The following is a 19,795-nucleotide window of genomic DNA, read 5'->3' as shown; positions in this document are numbered from 1 at the left end:
ACTGACAAGGTGCGTTAATGGACGAAAGAGACGCATTAGAACCCACTTGGTGGTGCTATTCCTCCGCCGTGAGCGAGACTCGGGACCGACTCCTATCCGTCGGTATCCCAGGGGATCGGGTCCGCCCCTTGCTATATCAGAGCGGCAATACCACTGCGGTACCTCCTCCGAACTCGGAACAACCACTGTAAATTTCCTTCTCCCAGATTCCAGAGTGCGTATCCGTAGTATCTGTTTCTTCAGCTCTTTTGCAAATGAGGCAAGCTGCTCCAAATGACTACCGCTTCCACACCCTTATCGTTCGCTTTGTCTGTTCTGGTAACTCGGTAACCGGCTATCGTGGTGCTCGGAATTTTCGTCGCAAGTTTGTTCTGCTTGATGGAGGAAAGTGAAATATTTCGTTCAATCGAGATCAGTCGTGGTAGGAAGCTTTCGAGCACCTCTTTTGGCTTCACTGTCGAGCGGGGTAACTTCATTTCTGCCGAAAGCAACTATCTGCCAGTCGCGTTGTTCGGGGCTATCGTCGCCGATTGCATGTGGACGAGGGGTCGATGTGCACATGCGAAATATGTAGTCCGTCGGCATGGTAGGAGACAATCTTACAGTTGTTCGGAATTGCCCTTTGTCTATCGAACTATGTCGGGGTCGCATTTTGACGCCGGAGGTGGGAGAGATGGCAAGAGGCAGAAAGCACAAGTGACAGAAACCGATTATACAAGGCAAGATGAGAGTTCCAAGTCAGAAGGAAGAAGTGTGCTGCAGCGCTGCAAATAACGGTGACCAGGCCTCCCACCTCATTTCTGATACCAGCAGCATTAATCATGAGGCACATTTTCCCACCTTTTACACTTCTTCCAAGACAGCCCCCTCAAACAACACTGTTAGGGCACCTTACGCATTTTCACTTTCTTCCTCCACAAAAAGCAATTGTCAATCCCATACTGGCACACAAGACGCCAGCTCAAACCCATCTACGCAAACAGTTAAGTGGCTGGGACGATACCAATGATCACAAGGCTCTGAGCATGGTGATTAGCGCTGTGAGATCTATCCTGACGGGTGAGCATCACAGATGGACTGCACGCCACACTGCATGTGATCATGTGATGCAACGCTAAGATGCTTACCCAGCCTGAAAGTTGAGGCAGGCTGAAGGGCAGCTGGAGCGGGAGAGCCTGGTGTGGCCGCCACTTGTGAGAACACGCAAATCACATTGGTTCAAGACGCGGCGGTTCGCGTTTGGGAATAAATAGCGGTAGAGTCTACTGCATATTCCGGTTCTAACTGAATAAGAGCGGCATGTCTGCTGTGGGCAGGAAATATGGTGCGATGGATGTGAGGACCTACCCATCTCGGCCTCACTTACAAGTTCGGCAGCCATCTAGCTTTATCTGTACGAACCACGAACACCACCACGGTTTGCACCCCGGAAGATTATGGCGGAACCCCCCTCTCCTCCTCCCCCCTTATCGAGGTTCAGGCTATTAATCTTTCCAGGAACTCCTGAAGATGAACGGCGTACCCCCCCGGCCATGCAGCCGGCCTTGAAGAACAATATCTACCGTACAAATTCAACCTCAAGACCACGTACTCGAAAATTTTGGCGACTTGTTTGACCTCTTTAGGATCTTACGAAACTCCTCTGGGGTGACAAAGTCTGACATCGCACAACAAGATCGCCACGATTTTCCTCATGGCCACAATGTAGGCTATTCTGTTTCTTGGGTGACCTTCATCGGGGCCTACGTACCGAACCTAGATACCTACTCGGGTGGTGTTGACTTCGACCAGACCAGGCGCCTTAACAACTCTTTAGATCTGGCCGCACGCCTATGGCTCATGTTCGGTTTTGGAATGGAGAGGGAAGGTGGCTTTGCGTGGGATGGAGATAAGACAACTGTACGAGGCTGTGATGGCTATCATATCGCCCTTGACGCCACAAGACCGATACTTCATCAAACTCGGCAACGCCCATAGCCTTGACACCCCTCAACAGAATCCTTCAATAGCTATTGAGAGGATGGCCAAATATCTTGGAATTCTTGAAAAACCCTCATCGGAAAGTCAACCCGGCCAGCGACATGCGCGTGTCTTTGCAGACACCTTTTCACCCCCAGCACATAATGAGGCTCACGTCCTTCCACATCGTATGGACAAATGACATTTTGGAGCATCTTGTTGTCAAAGTCTCGAAAAAAAGCAAGCCATTAAGCTACGTTTTTCATGACGCAACTGTGCTGAGACAAATGTGGCTATACGCAGCTGGGGGCCAGCACCCATACCGGGAGCTTGCAGAGGAAACCCTCAAGACACTGGGCTTACTCATGCCCGTCGAGGACCTCGACACAGCCTCGTGGTTCGATGAACAGCGAGATGGGGGTGGTGGTTTTGATTGGCCGGAATACCGACGCACACTTCACATCACAGATGAAAAAAGCTAGCACAACACTATCGACTCCTCAACAAACACCACCGAGCCGAGCCACCAGATGTGGGGTCCCACCATCATGCCCATGTCAAGGCAGGTTGACAGCTTTCGCATCTGGTAGGCCCGACTCTTGGCGCTTGAAGACACCTACAATCGTGCGTCTCCCCAGACCATCCTGGGTTTTTGGCGAGACCGACAGAACCTTCGCGAATGGTGGACCTTTTGGATCGCACTCCTTAGGCTTGTTCTTGTTTTGATTGGCTTTCTCGTCGCCACAGACTCGCTTGCGGTTGGTGTAGGCTCCGTGCTGGAGGCCAAGGAGGCTAACAGATATGCCAGCATTGAAAGTGTTGAAAATGAGAAAGCTGCCTCTTCGGAGTCTTCGGCAGGCTGTTGTTGTTTGGCCACGACGTTGGACACTAGCGTGTCATTTGATGTATTGGGCACTTCTAACGAGGGTCTTGCTGTTGTTCAACCAACCGATATCTTCACATCTCTTGAGACGCGCGTGGCCAACGAAGCAACTGGCCCAGCATCCGCTACAATAACCTCCCCACCACCTGGCCAGATGTCATTTTTCTCCGCTGGTAGACCCAGAGACTCGTCAACTACGTGATTCTTTGTTGAGGCTGCATTGGTGATGGGCACCAGAGTGTGGCATGGCAGGGAGATCATGTCATAGATTACCTTATACAATGCAAGATGAATACAGTACAAGATCCATGGCAGAGTCAATATATCGAGCACCCACCCTCCTAAAATATTTTCCCCGACGTGTTCGACTGTTCTGCTTGCGTCATGTATCTGAACTTTACTAGGAAGGTGGGTTATAGGCAAATATGGTCGTGCCTTCCCCTCGGTACCCACGATATGTTTTAAGAGCCACACTGTGGCTGATCTGACCCACACAAGGAAGCTTTGTTCTAATAGACCTCTCGCAATTCTTTCGAAGCAACTTCCGAATGAACCAAAGCATGGCAGCGTGGCTGTCCCAACACGGCAAGCAACATGGACTTCACCTCAGAGTCTAACCTGTTCTCTCTGGATGGCTCATCCTGGAGTCCAGTTCCCTCCTCCCCGCCGACCGAGGTTGCACCCGCACACATGGAGGCGGACGAATATGCCCTCCACCATGGCCTCACATTCCCCGGTATTGACCCCTGGTCCGACATTCTCGACGAAACCGGCACCATTGCTGCCACCATTGTCGACGTCCAACCCAGTCATTTGATCGAAAATGGAACACTGCAAGAATGCGCCTTCCGCCCCATCATCCCCGCACCGGAGCAATGGCAGGTGCCGGCTGAGTCAATGCAACTGCTTCAACAGACCTTTCAACGATGCACTACGATTGAGGTTGCCGATCTGATGGAAGAATTGTGCCTGGAGGAAACCCCTAGCCTGAAAGAGCTCAAGCTCGAACCCCCCATCATTCGAAGCGACCACAATAGCGACTGCCACAGGTTGAGACGGAGAGTCACCTCTTTCCGGAAGGACACGCTGCCAGACCACGGCCTTCCCCTGGAGGATGCCGATGTGACCGAGGGTGAAGGGCTTGAGTTTGCCGAAAATGCAAATGCCATGGAGAAGGAATTGTTGAAGAAGGCTGCAACTGAGCCGCTCGAGGTTACAAAGGAGACAGTAGGATATCTTGTGCAGATTCTCAAGACGGAGTGGATCGACAAAGATCAGTGGGATCTGTTGGCTAGTAACAGCACTTATCATGGTGTAAGTTCGGCAGCTTCGTGGGTTGGCCTAGATGCTAACATTGTGTGAAGCTTCCAAGTTTTGGAGCTACAGAGCCTTTGTCACCGCCCCTGAGTCCTATGCTGGAACCATTCGATGATCTGTTTGTTCCTGATGAAGAGACAAGTCGGGTTCCGCAACCTTCTTCTCCATTTTCTGACATCAGTGAAGAGATCCGGGTTGCGGAGAACAAGCTTCTTCAGCAAGACGAGATTTTTTGGGATGAGGCGACGACAGCTCAAATCTCACCCGACCGCTCTGATGATATGGACATCCCGGAAATGATAAGAGGTGGGCTCTTTGAGTCATCAGTGTTGCCACCGATACACTACCCGCTCCCCGAGCACCCGTATCTCGACGTGCCAATATTTCCACCTCTTCCGCACTCGCAACCTGACGATGCCTTGTGGCTTGAAGACCTTACACATGCAGGTGTTCTGACTGAGCCAAGAAGCATGTCCCCAGAGATCTATGAGGAGGAACGCCATCTTTCAAGGTTCTTTGACGACAAGGCTGCCACGCTCGTGCGGTACGCTGAACAGGAAAGACTCGAGCCACTTGACGCCATAGCCCGGGTTTCAGTTCCTCTCATGGACTTCTCGTTGCCGACCCCGGCATGGGAGCAACAGCTCCAGAGCGCCAGGGCACAATTCGGCTTTATTCGAGGGACAACCGACGTCGACTGGCAAGGGACCAAGTGGGGTCACAACAGAGCGGCTGAGCAGCGGATCGTCTGGACGCCTATGGCGCATATGAAAGCAAAGACATTGGCACCTGAGGCCATCAAGGTAGACCAGGGGCACCTTGACCACTTCCTAGGACATGGAGAAGACGAACATGTGATGACAAGTGAAGACCTGGTGCGCAAGAAACCAGGACTGTTGATCCTGCAGATGCATCTTGACGACGATGAAGAATTACTACCTTTGTCCTCCACGGGAGACCCAACATTGACCACTTCACGTGCTAATCGAGAAGATGGGAGCTCGAGCGAACCACTGACCAGGACAACAGTCACACACCGAGCCCGGCCAGTCGAAGATGGTGTAGTGGAGCCGCCGGTCCCAGGTCCCGTTGCGGTTTTGGCCGGCCAAAAAAGACTTCGAGCAGATCCCATAGAGATACGGCCAATACCAAGGCCATCTGCCCACCCACCAACGCGCCGCATGCTCGGCCTAGCTGAAGGTGATAACCTCCCGCCGGTCCCAACAACAGATCTATTCGGGGGGCTTGTGCAAGAATACCCCGACTTCAGAACGTTGCTCGATTCTTTTGTTGCGGTCAACTTCCGCGCTGTAACAGACCGATCCAACAGCGGCCATCCCAGCTATCGGGTTAATAAACTATTCGGGGCCACACAACCAGCGGAGTCGCTCCCTGCTCTTCCTGAGATCCCAGCAGCTGCTCCAGACATTGCGCCTCCGGAACAGCGGCCCAGAATAGTTGCATCCTTCACGGCGGTTGGCCCAATGGCGCAGTTCTTAACGAAGCTCCTCCCCGGAATAGAGATTGTACGTCGCGACTACAAACCTCACCGACCAGCTACATGGTTCCCAGGCCTGCGTTCGCCTAACCTTGACGACGCTGACTTGACGATATCCCCTGCCACTGGGATTATGCTGCTTACCATGGTAAAGCTGCGTCAAAGGCCCATGCCAGGCCAACCGGACAAGACAGTGAACTATCACAGCGTGGTCCAGAATGCTGCTTTGCGGTACGAGCGGTTGATCGTCTTTGTGTCTGAGGGCAACAAGTTCAATGAGGCGATGACACCGCTGTCTCAGTCAGATGCAAAGGCGCTGGCCGAGTTTCAGGGATTTGTGGGCGGTTTGGACACAGAGGTGCGTGTGTTGTATGTGGGAGGAGGAACCGAGACGCTGGCGAAGTGGGTGGCGAAGACGATCTGTGACCATGCCAGCGAGCAAGCTGATGTGAGGAGCTTGGTGACTCCTCCGGAAACTCACCAAGAGGCCTTTCTCTTCCGGGCAGGCATGAACGTGTTTGCCGCCCAGGTCATTCTCAAAAGGCTGTCTGTCCCGGCAGATGGCTTGGCCGTAGGAGGCAAGAGAGGGCAGTCATATGGATTGCCGAAGTTTCTGATGATGTCGTTGGAGGATAGAATCGCCATGCTTGAGGAATTGCTTGGGGGGCGGAAGATATTGGAACGAGCCAGCCGGGTTCTTGATGAGCCGTGGGGCCAACATGCGGTTGGCGAGTATGACGATGACGATGTATTTGAAGGTTCTGACATGTAAGATGGCGGGAGGCGATCGATGTCGGATGATGTACTCGGATCTTTTGCCGGCTTTTGCTCTGAAAATCGTTTGCTCGATACCAGGTAGCTATGGGTAGTGTTGACCCCTTGCGATATTTGCTCAAATGCTTTGCTCAAATACCAAACTTCATTCTTTCTCTTCCACATCTCCCTCTAGTGGCTCAAATTCTTGCGCTGCCGCACCATTGCTGGCATCAATACTCCAGACCTTGAGGCTTGTTTCCTCGACGACAAAAGCTGGCTTTTTCCCGGATGACGAGTCATCCTCACTGTCGCTGTCGCTATCATCGCTGCTACCCTCATCACTGCTATCACCATCCGCCACCTTCCAACTCCCCGAGCAAGTAGCCAGCACACTCCCACTCGAATGCATAGCCGTCGCACCAACTGCGCTCTCCCCATCATTCACCCCCCACTCCCAAGTCGGCTTCGTTTCCTCTTCGTTCATCCCAACCCCTTCATACATGACCACCGTCCCGTTCTTCCTCCCAGCCCAAACCTCAAAACCGTTGCCGTTTTGATCGGGAAAGACGTCGACGCCGAGTCGCTGATTTGTTGTCCCATCTCTGCCGGATAACCACCCTAGCAGTTTATGCGTCCCCCTCACATCATAAACCAGCAACCCTTCACTCCCTCTTTCATTCACAACCAAGTACCGCCCACACGGACTCCAGATTGTTTGGACAACTCCCTTGCCTTTAACCCCCGCTTCGTGATCAGCGGAGGGTTTAACGCTGAAGTTGGCGATGACGCTGCCGGAGCGGTAGATGTCGTACAACCCCACCCATCTTGTCCAAGTTCCCGCAGCTAGTATCCCCTCCCCAGCACCTGTCGGCTGAAGCCCCAACGCGGAAACGGTCCCTCGCATTCCTATACCATTTCCCTTGCTGATGTGACGAGTGGAGGGGATGGTAGGGATTTTCAAGAGGGGGGTAGAGCACAGGGAATCAGGGCGGGAGATGTCGAATAAGGCGAGGAGGTTGGTTGTTCCGGTTATGAAGTGAGTACCTGGGGAGGGCCAGATGAGGGAGGTGATGGGGAGGTAGGATTCTGTTTCTGGTTTTATTAAAAAGAAGGAGGCGAGCGGGGGGGAAGCAGGGGAGAAGATGGGGTTTAGGTGGATGGGGTGGTCGGTGGTGGCGGTGAGGAGGTAATGAGTTGAGGGGTGGGAGAGGGAGAAGTAGGGGGAGGGGGAGAAGGTTGAAGTTGGTTCTGGGAGGGGGAGGGTTGATGTTGGGGTGAGGAAGGGGTGAGGGGGGGTGAGGAGGGTGGAGGGGAGAACGTAGGTTTGGATGGAGGGGTGGGAGGTGAGGGTTAGGAGGGTTGTGCCGTCTGCTGTCCATTGGGCTGATTTGAAGAAGGGGGTGTCGCGGTTGCGGGGGTCGGGAGATTTTGGGGGGCAGGTAGTTGGGCAGGTGGTTGAGGTCAGGAGGTTGAGGGAGGGTTTGTTCGTGGTTGGTGGTTGAATTTCGGGAGTACGTTCTTTTGATGGGTGGGTGGGTAGTTTGTGAGTCGGGGAATTTTTGTTGGGTTCTGTCGACATCTTGGATACTCTGTATTTTGTATTTTTTCGAGTCAATGTTGAATGAGAGAGAGTCTGAGGGAAATCGTCTTGATATTGAGCTCGATGATAGTCGCGATGAGGTGAGAGTTGAAGTCAAGCTGCAAATAGTGTAGACCGCTTTGTCAAGTATCTTCTCACATGAATTGGACGATAAAGTACCTCGATCAATGGAAAGCGCTAATAGCGAGAACCTTGAAGGTCTAGGGCCTCGTTGCCCCCCACATTTCCTCCCCCACAAGGGCGGTGGGCGCCCTGGAAACCAGCGCCCGGCAGGCAACTGCAGGGGGAAAGCTACGCAACCGTGCACGAGCTGTCCGCCTGACGCCTTCTCCAGCTCACCAAACATCCAGTCGCGACATCAGCCTCGGGAGTCGCGGCTGCTCCTCACCAAAGTTACCAGACGATTGAGACGCAGTGTCATACGAGAGAGACTCTGTGTGGGACAGGACCAACGTCGAGCAGGAGCCCTGGTGCCAGCATCTCCTGAGAACTCCCCGCAACAAAAGCGCCTCCACCGTTATCAGCCATCACCCAACCCATCAAGGTATTCAAGATGGAGTCACTATTCAGTGCAGACCGCTGCGAGAAACTTCGCGACCTTAACGTTGTGAACCTCATCGTTTCGAGGTGGGCCTGATCCTCTCTCATGCCTTCTTCCTGTACTGACAGTCCCGCAGCGTCATCGTGGTTGGCATGCTCATCAGCTACCTACCCCAGCACTTCCGAATCATCTCGCGTGGCACCTCTGAGGGCATCTCGCCGTACTTTATCCTGCTCGGTACAACCTCGGCGACATCGGCTTTTGCCAACATCTTGCTGCTTCCCCAATCGAGACAAGACGTCGCCTGCTGCAAGGAGCTCGAGACATTGCACTGTGTTGCTGGACTGCTTGGGATTGCGCAACTAGGTGTGCAGTGGATTTGCTTCACCTTCATGTAAGTCTTTATTTGCTGGGCATGGCGGGATCCGTTGTTAACAAACTCATAGCTTCGTCTTGTTCCTCGTCTTCTTCCGATATAATCCCGCCCACGACCCCGATAACGAAGAGCTGGGTGAAGAGGAGGACCAGCCGAGGTGGCAGACAGCTCTGTTGGTAGCCTCGTTGACCCTGCTCCACGGCCTCGCTGTCATTCTCGTTACGGGCATTCTGTCGACGCTTGCCAAGGACCACCTGGAAATTTGGGCCAACGTACTGGGCGTCATGGCTGCTCTTTTGGCGGCAGTGCAATACGTTCCGCAAATCTGGACGACTTACCATCTTAAGCATGTGGGCAGTCTCAGCATTCCCATGATGTGCATCCAGACGCCCGGTGGCTTCCTCTTTGCGGCCAGCTTGTTTGCGCGCCTTGGCTTGGCTGGTTGGAGTTCGTGGGGCATTTTCGTCCTGACGGCCACCATGCAAGGGCTGCTGCTGTACCTCGCCATCTACTACGAGATCCAATCCCGCAACGGCCTCGTCAGTTCAACCATTGACAGCCTGCCGCCATCACATCTTCACGCTAATGGCTTTGATGATGATACTCCCGGCCGGTACACCTCTCACCCCGAACACTACGCCAACTCCCCAGACCATCTCCAGACCATCTTGGATCGTCAGGATAGCGACGCAGCAGCGGAGACCACACCGCTGCTCAAGCCCGGCGGTATTGGCGACCCTCACAGGAATTTTGACACCAACCGTGGATAGGATAACGGAAAGTCTGATATTCCGTATTGAGGGCGGTTAAGCATTGTTAGGTTCATATTTCATTTCTTGACCAGTTAGGAACAGAGGACGACTCTGTCCGGTATCTAAACGACTTGCATTACATTGGGACGCGGCGTTATGAAGGCGGCTTGAGCCCATTTTTTTGGCAGGTAGGGTTATCGAGTCTGAAATATATGGCGTTTGGCTTTAAAGGGAAGAGGAGCGCTCTTAGAGTGGTTCTGTGTTTTGGGGAGGATGATGACGGATGGTTAGGTTAGGGTTAGGGTGCATGTAGCATGTGGTCGGTTGCTTGAGCGACTCTTATCTTTCGACTTTTACCAGCAATCGCAGATTTGGGGATCATGCTACATGATGTGTAGGTACGGTACGATGGTTGATCAATACGAACACGACTATTTTTACGCCAATTCGTTTTCCCCTGCAGCAGCACTGACTGCTTGACTGACAGCGACGGCGTCGCCGACCATGAGTGATATTGAACGGATCGTGTTGTTTCGACAATCGCCCACCCCGAGAATCTGTAAGATGCTAAGCGACCCTCCTCCTCCTCTCCAGATCTCTGCACGCCCCGTCTGATGGGTTTTCTGGGGAAGGCCTGTTGTCTGAGGATGGATTGGCATCTGAGCGCGATATGCTTGACAATGCGATCTGATGCAACCCCGCGCGCGCGCACGGGCATAGAACCCAAACGCCAGTGGCTTGACGGGCGAGGACACATCTGGGATAGATCGCGGGTCCCTGCAGATTGGATCTGGGAGGGATGGAGGGCTGGTTTTCTCTTTTGTGCATTGCCTTCGATGGTGATGACCCGGGGGCTGACCACCCCTTTTTTGGTTAACATTTGGCTCCGAAGCAGGCGGCAAAATGGCTGTCTGTCCTGATCGATGGCCGCGACAAAACATCAAACTTGAAGAGGTATTTATCCTGAGGGATTGGGGCAGCGGGTAGAGAAATAAGGCTTGGGGCTCTTGGGGGGATTGTTCCAGTCGTGTGGGTGTTTGGCGAACCGGAAGGGGCACGGGTTGAGGGGGATGATCTGCTTACATGGAACAAGACTGTTAGGACATCCTTCAAGAGTGCCGTCTCATGTGGTAGTTTACCCGCCACAAGCAGCCACAGACCGGATGGGCTGGAGCTGTGGTGGTCGTGGTGGGTGACCGGCATTGGGTTGATGTGAGGTCGATCAGGTTTGGCGTATGCGATATGCTTTGTCTGCGACGGGTTTGGGGGGCTGACTGGCGATGTTCCGCGAGGTTGGTTGGTATAAAGGGTGTTGGGCAGGTTTTTTGGAGTTCGTGGTGTGCTCGATTCCCCCTTCTCTTTTTCTTCTTGGTCTTGCCAAAGTGTGTTGAGGATGGTGGACGTCTCATCATAATGTTTATTGCTTGTCTGGATGACGGATTATCCTGACACTTTTCCTCGAACAGTGATCTCCCATCACACTTGTCATCACATACATTCCAACTGGGTTGGATGATTGATCACACACATATAACAATGTCACCTTCACACAGTCTACAACGTACGAAAATACTAAATCGAGCGAGGATGAACCGACGACAGAATAATCCCTGCACTCGGGCGAGCGGGAATGGGACGACGATAGGGAGCGTTCAGGACTTTACCCTGTTTTGCAACACCAACCTCGACGGGGATGTTATGGAGAGGTTGGACGCGTTCGACTTGACGGCGTGCATGGATCTCTGCTCCTCTTTCCACCCTCGCTGCGATGGGGCGTCGTACGACGGGACAAGATGTTTCTTAAAGACCCGCCTCGCACCGGTCGACCCGAGGCAGTTCGTGCGTGGTATCGACTCCGGAATCGCCTCCTTCCCGGAAGCCTCGTCCAACTGCCCTGCATTACCCGGCACCCAGATGGCACTGGGGACAAACTTCCAAGTCATGTGCGGGTTCATTATTGCTGGGAGTGACATGAGCCAGAACTTTGCACCGACATTCCAAGATTGCTTGGGACAGTGTGCTGCTACAACAGGGTGCGCAGCCGTGAGCTACGATGCGACCTTGAACCTTGGGTTCAAGAACTGTTATCTCAAGACCGGCGTCGCCGACCCGGGAGATTTAGCCGCAGATCGGAGGACGGACTCGGCGCGTGTGTTGGCGGCGGCTGACCCGAATCAGCCCCCGCCCGGGCCGGGGGTGTCGACTATTCCGGTGCCACCGGGGGGAGCGGCGAACGGCAATGGGGTGGTCTTCTTCACTCCTCCCGCGAACCCATCCATAACCCCATCTTCTATTGAGCTCCCACCCGCCGCCACCACAACGGCTTTACCAGACGAAGCCACCACTGCGGTCCCTGATATCAGCTCAACCACTGAACCCCTCGCTCCGCCGCCGGCCTTCCCATTCCCTGCCCCCTCAGCCTCGCCAGATCAGTTCCCCGACACCTTCTCCGGCGGTGCCAACGACCCCTCCATAGACCCCCCCTCAAGCAACGCCTGGATCGCCGCGCCCGTTGTCGGGTCAGTAGCTGCCATAGCACTGATAGTGATATCCTTTATCATGCTCAAACGCCGAAGGCAATCATCCCCTTCTTCGTCCCCAACCGAGCCAAGAAGGGATATTTCCAGACCGTCGCCAATATCAGGGTTGTTTACCGCTTGGTTGCCTAGTCGGTGGTCTTCCAGTCCAGTGCCGAGGGTTCCGCCTTTGCCGGTGGGGATAGGGAATGGTAATGTGAGTAGGAGTTCTACTGTGGGTAGTAGCGGGAGGAGGATGGGGAATTTTAGTGAAGTAAATACCGGGGAAAGGAGGAATAGTGTGAGGAATAGTGTTTTGGGTATGGTGGGGGACAGGGATAGGAAGGGGATGGAGAGGCTGGGGGATATTGAGGAGGGGGAGATGGGGAGAGGGGAAAAGGAAGGGGAAAGGGGAGGGGTGAAGGTTTATGAGGTTAGGAATGGGAGGGCGGAGCTGAGGGAGTTGAGGAGTAGTTTGAATGGGTTGGGGCAGAATCGGTGGTCGTGAGGGGTGTAGTAATGTTTGGTGATGGTGAATGGATGGATGGACTATGGCAACAAAAGCGGGTAGGATAGAGGATTGTCTTTGGGGGAGGTGGAGTTGGAGGTAATACCATTTTGTTATTCTGTGCTGTTTTGGTGCTGCTCACTATCGTCCCCAATGTTTCGAGTTCAAACGCTCTGCTTAAGGAAAAGAGTCGTGTTTCCTGGACTTGAGAAGGGTGGGCATTAGAAACTTGTCAGACAGAGCCTATCGACCGTTCCTCGAGCCCTCCTCAGACATCGAAGAACCATCATCAATAAGGCGTGCCTTTGAGGCATGTGGTCGTCGATGATGAATTGGAGTCACTCGCCGAGCTCCGCATGCCTTGCGCTCCGCTTCCGATTGGCTGCTCACCCCGGACAATGGTCAATGTGTCACTGCCAGTCATGATCCCCTCCCCGTCTTTCATCATCGGCCATCTTTCCTAAGCATTGTTTCACCGCTTCTGGGACTGGGGAGGATTTCTTTTATTTACTTTTCAACCTTTCCTCTCACCTTTTCCTTTTCCTGAACTCTTTTCTTTTCCTATCCGGACCTCTATTTCAGCTGCCCCGCGGTTCTTATCACCAAGAGATAAGCCCCGTTCTTGGCATCTTGCCGGGGAAGTTTAACGGCCAGCGGTCGCCACTTTACGCGCTTTCGCCGTCACCCTTCTTCGCACAACCTCTTCGCGAGGATTTTCTGGCTTTTGCGCGCGCGCGCGATATCTACAAGTTGGTATTAGTTGACCATACGAAAACAATGGCAATCACCCAGCACCCCCCCTCCGCCCCCTCCGAGGACGGCGAACACTCCGACAGCCACCCTCAACAGCAGCACCTCCCATCCGCCCCCCTGCATCAGCACACCCTCTCCTCCGCCTCAACAGCCACGGTCGACATCGAAGCTTGGACCGTCTCGGCGCTCGAGTCCCTGAACATCACCCCCCAAGTCGCGCGCGGGACCTCGAACTCGCTCGCTATCCCGATTGATAGCCATGATCCCCCTGCCGCGGCTCTCAAGCTGAGGTTTGACCCCGCTGCGGGTGCAGCAGGGCAAACAATCACCCCTCCTCGCCGCCCCCCGTCAAGAAGGGACTCGATGAAGAAACGGGAGGCGTTGATCAAGGGAAACCCTGGGTCGAGACAGAGGAGGAGGTGGGAGAATGATCACCTTTTGGGGGTCCCCAACGCGCAGCCGCCTCTGCCGAGTGATTACCAGATCCAGCCTACGTATCCTGTCTTGCCCACGGTGCCGTACCAACTTGCGGGGTACTGGGAACGGGGGTTAAGGGAGGTTGTGGAGGGGAGGAAGCATCCTAGGCAGGAAACTAAACCGGGCCCGGGGGGGCTGGGGTATATACCCCAGAACTTTCGGGCTACGGCGAAGAGGACGCCGGCGGTGGGGAGGTGGTTGAGGGTGTTGGAGGAGCCGGTTAGGAGGTTTGTTGTTGAGAGGGGACTGGCGGTGACGGTGGAGGAGCAGGAGAGGCGGGAGGAGGAGGAGGCGATGGAGAGTGAGGAGACGGACCCGGAGGATGAGGAGATTGTGTTTGTGGGGAGGGGGGGGGATAAAGTGAGGGAGGGGAAGCCGCCCGTGGAGACCAAGATCAAGAATGCTACGAGGCGGGTTGGTGGGGAGGAGGAGAGGGGGATGGTGCTTGATACGGCGGGGGATGATGAGGTTGGGGGTGCGTTTAAGTATGTTTCTCCTGCCCAGTGACTGTGTGTGTGATATGAGGGTACTAATGAGCGCGCATTTAGGCGGTGGTTGACGCACTCCATCTCTGATTACTATGGCTTGGACTCTAAGAGTGTTCTCGTCCAGGGGCAGGGTAGCAAGGGGAAGAAGGTCATTTTTGTGGGGGTGAAGAAGCAGCAGCAGAGGAAGGTGGCCGTGAAGGAGCAGCATTTGCCTGTTTTGCCACCGCCGCTGTGGGAGATGTTCTAATCTGGGGGTTGGTAAGCTGGGCAAGATTGCTACTGCTCCAGAGAGCTCCAGTTACACCGCGTGATGGGCAAGCGTAGATATATTTCCGAAGCATTTGGGTTTGGGTTCACCTCGAGTGACCTGACCTGGCGTGGATAGGTATACAGCTCGGAAGAGATCAAGTCCACAAGGCAATGATGGATCGAGAGTGACTTGCTTTGGTCGTTGCCCTCGGGTCTGTTGCACAAGAAGCTTTGGGTCCAGCTTCCAAGAATGGGGCATGCCGATCGAAGGCGAGAATCAGTGGTAGGTGCTTAATGGTCGAGCACTGTCAGTCTCGATAGCAAATAGCGACCCTCTGGGAGCTGGCACGCGTACTCGTATAGTACTTGTACGTTCGAGCACCGGTGATGGATGGTCACAGTGTTTGATGTGTCAACGATCATGAACCTGCACCCCTGCTGCCCAGGCGTATATGCCTTGATCATATAACCCCCTTTCTTTGATAAAGAGTGGTACTGTCACCTCAATAGGGCGCCGATCATACTAGTACCGGTTGACGTTACTGAAGCTTGACCTACCCGACATGTATTTGCTTAGGGGAAATTCTCTTGGAGACGAAGCCCCTAAAACGGTTCATGCAGGCGCTTGGAGGTTAAGAGGTTGAGTGTCATTTTGATGATTCGGGGAATGGATGTGCCGGTTGGAGGGTTTATGCCTTGGTGATAGTGACGTTGTTGTTTCTGGGCAGGGGGGGATGATGCGTGGGGGTTGGGATGGGATGGGATGGGATGGGATGGGATGGGGAATGTTGAGCAGGAGAGGATGTTGCGTAGTAAATGGTGGGAAATAGGGATGAGATCCGTGATAGGTGAGTGATAGACAGCCACAGCGGAAGAGGCGTTAGAATTGTTCGGACGACAGGCCGAATGAGATCGGATCGATTGTGATAGATGGGAGCATGCTCGAAATCGAAGGTTCATCACATGCTGTATCAGAGGGCGGCAAATACCATGTCGAAATCCCATCTCTTCAGCCAAGCGAACACGGGCGAATGCCATTATCTAACGGCTCGCAAGCTCATCTCGTTTTCGTCTGATGTTGACCTTTTCCAAGAAACCCGGAGAGGGTTGTCTCTGTTTTCGGTGGATGGATGACAGTGGTGATCATGAAAACGGCAGGAAAGATTTGCTTGCGTACACGTTGGGTCGGCGCCGTGGTTGGGGATTTCAAGGGGAATGTCGTCGCAGTCGACATGTTTCTGTGGTGTCTGAGGAAATCTCCGATAGACCGTCACTAACACTTGGCAACAGAAATTAGGTGGAACGGTGTTAGCGGGGATGATGCCGCCAACTCGCGAGCTATCGTTCATCGTTTCGAGCGGGGCGCTACGTACCTTCAGCGTCCCCCTGCATGCGGCTCTCTCCATGCATCCACCAAGATGAGACAGGCGACGTCCCATGTTCCGTCTGATCGGATCATGGACTTCAGAGAGGAATCCAATGTGACATCACAAGGAAATTGCTACGGTGAGCCCACACGAGCCTCTCTCGGTTGCCAACACCAAGAACAGCCATTCTTCGCCCTGCCATACGACCTTGTCATCTTGTACAAGTCCACCGCAATTCTTACGTCCGAACAGTTGTAATCATGACAGGAAGAAGAATCTCAAGCTGCCCAGGCATCGCCAAGGGGTCAAAGCAGGCAGTCGTCAGTCCAAACGGGAAATCCAGACTCTCACCAACGCACTTACAACAAGCATGGGTCTGCCGCACCTCCTGAGCGGGAAGCTGGGTTATGGTCAAACCCCACAACCACAAGCGCCCACGCGGCTCGTGGTGTTCGTCTTGTTCCGGAACACATCGCAACCGGTGGCGCCCTTCTAGGCCAGCAGCTCACAGCACCCTGTAGCTGGTGTATCGACAAGGGCCACCTTGCTAGTCATGGTCTCTAGCTTCGTCCTGACAATCGGTACAGGCCTTGCTCACCGTTGGCAAGGAGGAGAAAGAGAATTCCAGGATCCATGCTCTCCCCGTCTGGCGGCACATCCTCCCGATCTTCCTGCTCCTGGCATAGCCAAGTGGCATATGCCCATACTCCGTATATAAGATACCACCACCCTTCACAATGTCACCGTTTCCTTTCCACCTCTCTCCTCACGCTCCCCCCAACTTCGTCCTCTCTTTTTTGTTAGCTTTAGTTCTGTGAACTTGGCTCCAAGACGCTCTTTTGGTACACGATCATTTTTACTTCCTCAGGCCGGGCCTCCCTTCTCTTTCAACTGTATATATCAGTCCCTTTTTGTGTGTAAACATCACCACCACCACCACAAACAACCAACCATCACCATGAAGTACGGAACTGCTCTTGTGGCCATCGCCGTTGGCCTCGCCTCGGCCCGCGATGTGCCCACTTACTCCCTCCGAGCCACCAAGCGCGAGGTTCCCCAGGAACACTCGCACGAGGCCGTCCTCCGCGCCTGCAACGTCGCCCTCAAGCTCAACAACCCAAACAACATCCTCGACTGCGTGTTCCCCCTCCTCGGCAACGCCGCCGCCGCCAACGGCGCCGGTGACATCTCGGCCGACCGCCTCGACTGCCTCCAGCAGATCGTCGCCGACCAGGCTCTCACCAACGCCAAGGCCGCCAACGACCTCGACTTGGCCATCAACGCAATCCTCTTCCGTGCCCTCGAGCGTAACACCTTGACCGTCGGCGAGGCTTCCCCCCTCTGCAACGAGACTCCTGTCAATGCCGAGCTCGTCAACATCAACCAGCACCAGGACCCTGCTTCTGCCGAGGCGGCCAACAACGCCGAGGTCGAGCTCGAGGTCGCCAAGGCTTTGTTCTCCATCGGGGCTGACCCGCTTCTTGCTCTGCAGAGCGGCACCTTTGCCCCTGGTGAGATTGGCGACCCTACTGCTGCTGGTAACACCTGCAACGACGAGAATGATGCGATCGGGTGCATCATTTCCCAGAACCTTTTGGTGCCTGCTGTTTCGGAGGCCGACATCCTCGCCGCTGTTGGCGATCAGGAGGTCTGCGAGCCTGTTGTTGATGACGAGCCTGCTGTCGAGGAGCCCCCGGCTGTCGAGGAGCCCCCCGTTGACGAGGAGGAGGTCTGCGAGCCGGTCGTTGAAGATGAGGAGCCACCCGTCGTTGAGGAACCCCCCGTTGAGGAGGTCCCCACCGGCACTGTGAACGTCCAGACCTTCACCGGCGCCCTCGGCGGCCCTGCCCCCGCCGTCATCTCCGACCCTGCTTCCAACCGCCCCTTCTCCGTCAACGGAAACACCTTCCTCCAAGCCGGCGCCGCCATCCAGCGCTCGTGCGCCATTCAGAAGAACGCCTGCGCCAACGCTGCTAACTCCGGTCAGATCCAGGGTGGTGCTGGGCAGTGCGACCAGCAGGAGGCCGCTTGCTTGGCTGCTGCTCGTCGTCGCAAGGCTCGCCGTTCCGTCGTCGGTCGCCGCCAGAATGTCCTGGACTTTGGGAGCTGCGGCAGCCCCGCTATTCAGTTCGCTGCTGGGCTTGACGGGCGTCAGGAGGAGAGCTTCCAGCCTGTGAACGCGGCTGATTTCTCGCATGGGTCTGCGCTCAAAATTGATATTATTTCGTTCTTTGTCTGCCAGAGGCTGGATAGTGCGTGCAAGGCTAGCCCCGAGACGATCGAGGCTTGTGAGGAGGGCGCGGCGGCTGCTAGTCAGGCTGAGGGTGCTCAGGCTGCTAGCGTGTTTAATGCTGCTTTGGGGTTGTGAAGAGATGTAGGATAGTTTGTGAAGGGGGCGGAGTTCGAGGAGGATGTATACTTTTGATATATGAAGGGTAAATCATGGAAACAGTCTTAACCCGGTATTCTTTACGCTGTGAGGCGTGGCTTTTTATTATTATATTTTTGAGAGGGCGCAGGAGGGAAGTGAAAACGGAAATGAATAGTTACTATTCTGTTGTCTGTGTGTTTTTTGGTGAAGTGTGAATCTTGCAAGTGTGACATTTGGTGTGAAATGTCTTGGAGCTGGGGCTTACATCTCATGTGGATTAGTACCGCACTTGGGGTATCAAAGGGGCCAGAAGAGTGTGTGTAAACAGACACACAAGACATCTCTTGGTTCTAGATCAAAACACCAACCTCCCTTCCCTCCCTTCCCTCCCTCCCTCACTACTCCTCCTCATCATCCATCTCACTATCCTCCTTCTCCTCCTCCTTCTCCTCCTCCTCCTCCTCATCATCCTCATCATCCTCATCATAATCCCCACTCATATTCCACAAATTACGGCCCCTTCTCCTGCTCCCCGGCGGCGGCTCCCCCCTCCAAGTGTACCCCTCCCTCCTCATCAACCTCTTCAACCGCCCCTCCACCCAAGCCTCCTCCTCCCCCCTCGGCGGCTCCTGTCGTATATCCCCCACCTCCATCCTCGGCAACCACCCCGGAAAAGCAAGATCAATCTCCTCCTCAAAAAACCACCCATCCGCCCTCACCTTGTCCACCAACTTGCTCAACTCGACCCTCTCCCCCCTCCCCTCGATCAAGTCCCTCTCCAACTCGATATTCTCCCCCAGCAAACTCGCCCCGATCAACCTGTCAACGTTGCACATGGCCCCCAACTCAAACTCGGCCTCCCTCCCCTCGAGGATATACTCCTGCGCCGTCTTTGGGATTTTCTCAATCTCCCACTTCCAGCTGGGGTTGTCCGGTTCGGGCATGTGGTACCGCCAGGGGAGATCAGCACATCTATTGCGTTCCATCCCCGAGAAGTTGAGCCGGAGGCGGCAGCGCGGGCAGGTGATGGCGCCCTTGCCGCGGAACGTGGCTGGGTAGGGGTCCCAGCATTCGGTGTGGAACATGTGGCCGCACGGCAAGACAAGACCAGCGCGGACGCGGTCCGTCGGGCTGAGGGGGAAGGTTGTCAATGCCGAGCCGGGGGTCGCGGGGGTGACGATCTCGTCTGTTTCGGAGCGGCAGATGTCGCAGCGGACAAACGGGACGGGGCGGCGGGCTTTTTGCTCGGGGGAAAAGGAGAGGTAGGTGCGGAGTTGGTGGACGTGGTTGAGGAGGGCGCGGCGGGGGGAGGAGGAGGAGGAGGAGGCCATGTTGATGGATGTACCTATAAAAAGGGGTATTTGCTGGCGTATCCCACCAGGAG

The 19,795-nt window shown here is 54.7% G+C and overlaps 8 protein-coding genes across 8 annotated transcripts; 6 read left to right on the top strand and 2 right to left on the bottom strand.

The window, feature by feature from the left end:
* Positions 1-1,532: 1,532 nt before the first annotated feature.
* QC761_600168 (uncharacterized protein) lies at positions 1,533-3,044 on the top strand (the record flags this gene model as incomplete). The annotated part of the gene is given in 6 exon segments (XM_062880478.1): positions 1,533-1,563; positions 1,583-1,704; positions 1,817-2,089; positions 2,100-2,356; positions 2,370-2,491; positions 2,572-3,044. The coding sequence occupies 6 exon segments, from the start codon at positions 1,533-1,535 to the stop codon at positions 3,042-3,044; spliced, it is 1,278 nt and encodes a 425-aa protein (XP_062729700.1).
* A 346-nt stretch (positions 3,045-3,390) lies between these two features.
* Positions 3,391-7,530, top strand: QC761_600170 (uncharacterized protein). Its single transcript, XM_062880479.1, has 2 exons — positions 3,391-4,156; positions 4,207-7,530. Exons 1-2 carry the CDS (start codon positions 3,437-3,439, stop codon positions 6,427-6,429), a joined length of 2,943 nt encoding a protein of 980 aa, XP_062729699.1. The 5' UTR covers positions 3,391-3,436; the 3' UTR covers positions 6,430-7,530.
* On the bottom strand, positions 6,577-7,992 carry QC761_600180 (uncharacterized protein; the record flags this gene model as incomplete). The annotated part of the gene is made up of 1 exon (XM_062880480.1): positions 6,577-7,992. One exon carries the CDS (start codon positions 7,990-7,992, stop codon positions 6,577-6,579), a length of 1,416 nt encoding a protein of 471 aa, XP_062729698.1.
* Positions 7,993-8,352: 360 nt separating this feature from the next.
* QC761_600190 (uncharacterized protein) lies at positions 8,353-9,700 on the top strand (the record flags this gene model as incomplete). Its single annotated transcript, XM_062880481.1, has 3 exons — positions 8,353-8,640; positions 8,691-8,948; positions 9,001-9,700. Exons 1-3 carry the CDS (start codon positions 8,567-8,569, stop codon positions 9,698-9,700), a joined length of 1,032 nt encoding a protein of 343 aa, XP_062729697.1. The 5' UTR covers positions 8,353-8,566.
* A 1,494-nt stretch (positions 9,701-11,194) lies between these two features.
* On the top strand, positions 11,195-12,706 carry QC761_600200 (uncharacterized protein; the record flags this gene model as incomplete). The annotated part of the gene is made up of 1 exon (XM_062880482.1): positions 11,195-12,706. One exon carries the CDS (start codon positions 11,195-11,197, stop codon positions 12,704-12,706), a length of 1,512 nt encoding a protein of 503 aa, XP_062729696.1.
* Positions 12,707-13,483: 777 nt separating this feature from the next.
* Positions 13,484-14,856, top strand: QC761_600210 (uncharacterized protein; the record flags this gene model as incomplete). The annotated part of the gene is made up of 2 exons (XM_062880483.1): positions 13,484-14,421; positions 14,485-14,856. The coding sequence occupies 2 exons, from the start codon at positions 13,484-13,486 to the stop codon at positions 14,669-14,671; spliced, it is 1,125 nt and encodes a 374-aa protein (XP_062729695.1). The 3' UTR covers positions 14,672-14,856.
* Positions 14,857-16,998: 2,142 nt separating this feature from the next.
* Positions 16,999-18,408, top strand: QC761_600220 (uncharacterized protein; the record flags this gene model as incomplete). The annotated part of the gene is made up of 1 exon (XM_062880484.1): positions 16,999-18,408. One exon carries the CDS (start codon positions 16,999-17,001, stop codon positions 18,406-18,408), a length of 1,410 nt encoding a protein of 469 aa, XP_062729694.1.
* A 401-nt stretch (positions 18,409-18,809) lies between these two features.
* QC761_600230 (uncharacterized protein) lies at positions 18,810-19,742 on the bottom strand (the record flags this gene model as incomplete). Its single annotated transcript, XM_062880485.1, has 1 exon — positions 18,810-19,742. The coding sequence occupies one exon, from the start codon at positions 19,740-19,742 to the stop codon at positions 18,810-18,812; it is 933 nt and encodes a 310-aa protein (XP_062729693.1).
* Between the last annotated feature and the right edge of the window lie 53 nt (positions 19,743-19,795).

The sequence above is a fragment of the Podospora bellae-mahoneyi genome, chromosome 6, assembly GCF_035222275.1.
Source record: "Podospora bellae-mahoneyi strain CBS 112042 chromosome 6, whole genome shotgun sequence".
In the NCBI taxonomy this organism is placed as follows: Eukaryota; Fungi; Ascomycota; class Sordariomycetes; order Sordariales; family Podosporaceae; genus Podospora; species Podospora bellae-mahoneyi.
Note: the sequence above shows the minus strand (reverse complement) of the source record. Positions and strands in the feature narration are given on the sequence as shown.